A 6,323-nucleotide genomic window follows, 5' to 3' on the forward strand; every position below is an offset into this window, starting at 1 on the left:
CACCAATAAATATAAACATAGTTTAATATCATGGAGCAATCTAACAATACAAATTCGAATAAACTTATATTCGAATTTTTTTTTTAATTTATTCATTATTATATAAATTAAATTTGTTTTTATTAAAATGGCAACTTGAAGAAAAATATAATATTATTTATAAATCATTTGGTGAGAGGAATTGTGGTTATCATGTCCGTGTCAACGTATCACTCTTCCTTTCTCTCCATTGTTATCCTCTTATACAAATATTACTAAAATATTTTATATTTTAATAAATATATTCGTTATTTTTTTATATTTTAATAAAATATATATCAATCATATTGTTGGTGCAACTGTGCAAGTACCCAAAATATTCTATTAAACATATATTTAACAAACATGTTTAATTTTGAAAAACCGTCATTTTAATAATAAAATATTAGTTTTATGGGAGTTATCAAAACTCTATAATAACCACTATTTAACAAGTTGATCAAATGCCCATCACACGTTTCTTTTAGAAAGAAACATGTTTTTCTTTAAAAAGAATGTAATACTCGTTGGTGATTTTAGTTTTACTGGTCGTTTAAGTGTAATTGGAATTAACACAAGTATCAATACAAATTAGGTGGTATAGAGTGCACACTTTTATATAAGATGAGTTTGATTTGGATTACGACAAAATGGCAGGGTCAAGGGCAACACCTCTAAAAAACTTTTCAGATTTAAGTTCTAAAAGACTTAGAAATTTCATTTAAGTCTCGTGTGTTTCAACTTTTGTAGGCTATCGTTGAAGGATTGTATAAAGTTGTCGCTAAAGGTCTATTAGCTATCACTGAACAGCCTTCAACTGTCGTTGAAGATCGATTAGCTATTGTTGAACCACCTTTTGTTTTCTATCAACTCATTGTTGAAGGTTGTCGCTGAACAAGCAGTTTTCGGAACTTAAGATTCGATTGTAACTACTTTTTTACCTTATCTATTAGCAGTTATAACCGTTTGTAACTGATTCTAACTTCCCAGAAACCGTCAATCTTATCAAAAAAAATTCGAATGTAACAGGTATATACACGTGATATATACTAGTTTAAGTGCACGCTTAAAATTTGAACGTTCGAATATTCTCTAGTAACTTGACTTTCATTTCTATGCCTAAATTCGAAAGTGGTCTTAAGGATTACCTTAGGTTAAATTTCGTGATACCCAGACATACGGTCGAAATATCAATTTGGGAAGTGAATTCACACAATCTTTAAGCAATCCATATTTCAATTACCATTTACCCTATAATCCTAAATATTTTCTAATAATAGTTATATACGATAAATGAACTCACATAGTCTTCTTACTTTTAGGTCCATTTGGTTTGCATAGTGGAATGGATTTGGAGGATTTGAAATCCATCCCAATCTCATATTTGATTTGTTGGATTGTTCGGATTTGAAACTTTAGGATTTAATTGAAATCCTACAAACATGGTATTTTGAAATCCTTAAGGGATGCTCGGGATTTCGTAGATTTGTATGAAATAAGGTTTTAAAAAATGTTAAAAATATTTGTTTATTAATAATCAATTAATAAAAATATAATTTAATTATTTATAAGTTATTTATAAATAATCGAATTCAATTTCATTCCAAATCCTACAAACCAAACACGTCAATGATTTCAAATTCATTCCAATTCAAATCTAAATCCCTAAAAAACAATCATAGGAACCAAATGGATCCTAGTGAATTTGGAAACCCTAACCTTCTAGAAGTTCAAAGGTTATGAATTGAGAGACCGTTAAACCAAAGACCATTTGATTAAAAAATGCTTGCAAAGAAGAGTTTTGCATTTAATAGGGGAAAAAATGTTTATATGGACGCATGGATAGGTTTTTCTAGACTTTAAAAAGCTTTGAATTCATGACAAATAGTGTTTTCCAACAACCAATTACTGAAAAGCTTGAGATTCTTACAAATATCATGAAATGAAATGAAATGTAATATAACACATATCTTTCTGATTTCAAATTCTTACAACACAGTGGAAATAGGACTGCTCCTAAAGTGTACGAAGTGGTGCCACCACACCAGGACCTTCGATAGTTGAGGGCCTCCAAATTTTCAAATTTTTTATAATAATTTAATTATTAGTATATAAGAAAGAAAATCCAGCACTTGCAACAAATTGCTTCTAGCTTGGTAATTCTTGTTTTTAACTATTCTATATTTTTCTTAATTATGTTTAAAAAAAATCGAAAAGTTATTTGTGATCGACTAACTCTCAAGAAAGATTAAATGTTTTAAGTTTGATTTCCCAATTGAAAATAAGTTCGTACCAAATTCTAATCATGAACGTATAATAGATGATTTCGCTTCTAAAGTGTTAGAAAATCTACGTTCATAAAATACTAATGCCTAGTTATTTGCTTTTTTGTAAAAACGTACGTAGTAGTATCAACTTAGTATTGGAGTCCGCTTTAGTTTGATTGTAGCTAGCGCGCCCCTTTTCTTTCTGCTAATACCCCGTAGGCTGAGGAGCAAAAGGAGGAATCTAGTTCGTGGCCTATTAGAAGTAGAAGGCGCTCTGGTAAACTATGTGTTATATGTTGTACATTATACTTATTATATGTATTTTTAATTTTGTTACTAAACTTACCTTTTGACTCTTATCACCTGATTAACATAGGAGATTTGTGAGCATTATTATAATGATATAAATGTCGGAATGATTTGTATTTGTATGTTGTTTATGATTATTTTATATTTCCATGTATATTCTAAACCAAAAGGATTTATTTTTGAATTTGATTAGCTTAAAAAATATAGGGTTATATTTAGGTTTTTGTACAAAGGGTTGTTTTACTGGTTTTTCATTGGGTCATGTATGAATAAAATTGTCATTATGAATTATACTGTGTGTATAGATTGGAAATTTTTTTATTTGGGAGGGTTTTTCATGGACGAAAGGGGTGTGTTTTTTAATTTGAAGAGTCTGGCTTGGAAAAAACTTGGTTTTCTATGTAAAGCTCCCCTCTAGAAGCCGAATAAGCCACTTCTATATCATTAAACCACTACCAAACAGTCATGTTTGGTTGACCCAATAAATTGTAAGTCTCATTAAGCCGCTAATGAACAGGTCCTAGTGTCAAGTTTATTTACTTCCATAGGCAAAAGAAACCCTGATGACTCTTTACAGATGTAGTGATATTATGTAGCTATCTTCATACCTTGGCATCATGTACTTCACAAATGTAGAGCTTTTACTTGACCAACTGCACAATTAATGTATCAAATTACCTACTTCCATCCTATCCTTCTCATCTACAAAATATAACACATTAATGCCAACTTACATGATCTATGATGCTTGCTGCTTCATCCTTTGAAACGTATTGCTGTTCGGGTTTCAGTCATAACTGTCTCGGCTTCTTCTGAATGCTTTTTTCTGTGAAATAACCTTCTTGTTCTGCAGCCGTTTCTGCTCTGATACAGCCGCTCTGTATACCAAAAGAAACAAAAGTAAAAATTCAACTTTGAAAATATAGGACCTCAATAAGTATAAAATGACGGGGTGATGGTGGTAGAAGAAGAAAGACTTACATTTTGGTAATTTTCTTGACTTGTTCTTCGGATGGAGGTGGTGGGACATACGAAGCAGCATCAATAATCGCCTACCATATTCATCTCTTTTAATATGTAAAGAGAAATCTCTAACGTTAATGGTGAAATGGTAACTAACATTCTACATCTAGTAACGAGATTCTTGCTATTGGTACCTGTAATTTCTCCAAGGCATCCTCAATGTTACCCCTGAAGACAAGATTTTACACGTCACATTTGGTTTTGTAAACACAATATGTGGAAATATAAAAGCGAAAGGATAAGTGGATAGAATTTAACTTCTGTGTTCTGGTCCTTGTGGAGGAAATCACAAGCTCCCCATCTTTGTTGATTCGATTCTTTTCCTGGTTAAAGAAGATATATGGATGGTAAGAGGACATTCTGACAATTGTATCGGCAGCAGAAAATTAAGCTGAACTTTGAACTATGAAGTAGTAGTGAACTAACTAACCATCTGTAAGATTTTCTCTCTAACCCTGTCACTTAACCAATGTGCCGCATTAACATTAAACCTCATATCAACCTTGGTATTTACTGCAAACAAAATGATTGATATGGAAAAAGAGAAATCTTGGCATAAGAACAAGAAAAAGTTCAGCAGTGAAGCTAAATGCAATTTACTTGAATTAGAAGTTACAAGATATCGAACCTTTGTTGACATTTTGACCTCCAGGTCCACCACTCCTAGCAAAGCTAACAGAAACATGATCTAAATCACAAAACGGAACTTTGTGAAGAAATAGTTGCATCTAAAGAAAGAAAAAAGAACATGTAGACCATTATAGAGAAGACATCAAAGTAGAGAGGATCTACATTTATATATGATAAGCATCATAAAATTCGAGTTTGAGAAGAAGTGGAGCTAAAATAATTATAAAGAGAATAGTGCAATTGACTGAGAGTGAATAATGAAATTTGTATGCAAAGAAACTACTAACTCCTAGTTCCATGTATGACAGAAAGAGGACATTTACTTCTGGTATAAACCTTACTTTGTAGATTAAAGGTCAATAAAACAGCGAAGCTGTCAGCGTAATGCAACAAACTAATTATTAGATTACAAGAAGCAGATCGTTATCTATAACATAACAAAACCAAAATAAAGTTCCAGAACAGTCCCATCAGGCCAATTAATCGTTATTGCAATGCAACTGATATTCTACAGAGTGTCTATTAGAATTTTTTTTTATTAACCTAGATATCCAACCAGCTATGCGAGCCGACTAATCCCAGAACGACTACCTGCTTTGCAGGTAGCCAGAGTCACCACATTTGAACCTCCGTGACCACAAGGGGATTTTTGTTCCTCCTTGAATTTGAACCTGGGACTTCCAGGCACTTTGACCTTTGGAGCTCAAGTTCAAACCAATCAGGCACCACCCTTGTGGTTGGAGAAATTACATCTTATATGCAACAAATGACTCTGTGCCTACTGCTCTTCTTGCTTGGGCAACCATTTGTCTTAAAGAAGTGGTGATATCCATGAGCATATGCCATCATAAGCCTTATGTATTTATTCCAATTCTCCATTTATATATAATTTTGCAGTAATTATTGATGTATATAAGTCTCCATGCTACTAACAAGGACCACAAGATTAATGCTTATGTATAAATCTTTCAAATATTTCATACTAGAAGTAATAAACTCCTGGAACTTATAGTAAGAAATAGCATTCTACTAATGGTATGATTTAACTCGAGCAGCACTCACCCGCCAATCAACATTTAAGTCCAAATAACAATATTCTTGTTTTAATGTTCAATTTCAACTTCATCCGGTGTCAGAAAGCAAGCAAGTTTCAATCACTGGAGAATTTTACAGCAGATTTCCAATTTCAGTGACCTCATAAACATTTCGATTGACATCTAATGTAACCAACATAGCGGTCCAAATAACCAAGAGTTCACTTTCACTATTTACATCATTGCACAATTAAAATTGTCGCGAAGGAGATCATAAGATTTAGAACCCCTTTCCCCCAAATTAGAACTAGGGTACGTATTCCGATTCTACATCAGCTCATGTAACAGTTGTAGAAATTAGACTCATGACATAGAGAACACAAAATGAACAATTCATCCAAATAGCAAATAAGATTTAGAGTTTTCATTTGTTACAAGTATACCTAGAGTAATCTTGGGAATAGGTTCATCGCCTCCAGAAGCCCTCTCCATGGCTTCATGTAACTGCTGTTGAACCTGAGACAACCGTGCCGACGCCTTCCTGTTGCCGCCGCTGCTGCCATCGGAATCGATAGCCCGGGCACACCGGATAGGAGCGTAGCTGATTGGACGGGAAATGGACGGGACGTTGGAAAGGAGTTTGCAATAGGTGCGAATGGAAGGTAATGATGGCGATGGGCAGCAAATCTGTTTGACGAGAACTGTGGCGGTGGTTCTAATTGCCGCCATTGAGGATTCCAAACTAATTTTCGAATGGCAGATCGGTTTTCTTCATAGACGGTGGACACGCACACAAACAGAGAGATTGCCTTGTTTTCGTGTTATTGTAGAATTTTATATAGGCCACTAACCAAGGTTTAAAGATAGGATTTCTTTTCCCTTTCTTCTTACTTGTGAAAAAACAACAATTCAAAATTGCCATTTTAGTCTAAAACTTTTCATATCTCATTGATTTGATGATCTCACAACAAAGGTGCTCAAAAACCCCTGGCCATCCTCTGTGAAATAATTCAATCTGATATCTAATCAAGTTGTAAAATTT

The 6,323-nt window shown here is 33.3% G+C and overlaps 1 protein-coding gene across 2 annotated transcripts; it reads right to left on the reverse strand.

Annotated features, from left to right (window-relative positions):
• Nucleotides 1–3,178: 3,178 nt before the first annotated feature.
• LOC112527956 (peptidyl-tRNA hydrolase ICT1, mitochondrial-like) lies at nucleotides 3,179–6,115 on the reverse strand. Of its 2 annotated transcripts, XR_003070787.1 has the most exons (8): nucleotides 5,725–6,115; nucleotides 4,246–4,305; nucleotides 4,048–4,130; nucleotides 3,876–3,940; nucleotides 3,752–3,785; nucleotides 3,576–3,646; nucleotides 3,329–3,472; nucleotides 3,179–3,247 (listed from the first exon to the last, which is right to left on the reverse strand). XR_003070787.1 is itself a non-coding variant. In XM_025138821.1 (7 exons), exons 1-7 carry the CDS (start codon nucleotides 6,008–6,010, stop codon nucleotides 3,382–3,384), a joined length of 690 nt encoding a protein of 229 aa, XP_024994589.1. In that variant the 5' UTR covers nucleotides 6,011–6,115; the 3' UTR covers nucleotides 3,179–3,381. The 2 variants fall into 2 exon arrangements, 1 of the variants encoding a protein (XP_024994589.1); XM_025138821.1 differs by having other exon boundaries at nucleotides 3,179–3,472.
• Nucleotides 6,116–6,323: the final 208 nt, after the last annotated feature.

The sequence above is a fragment of the Cynara cardunculus genome (assembly GCF_001531365.2).
Source record: "Cynara cardunculus var. scolymus isolate 2C chromosome LG 15, CcrdV1, whole genome shotgun sequence".
In the NCBI taxonomy this organism is placed as follows: domain Eukaryota; kingdom Viridiplantae; phylum Streptophyta; class Magnoliopsida; order Asterales; family Asteraceae; genus Cynara; species Cynara cardunculus.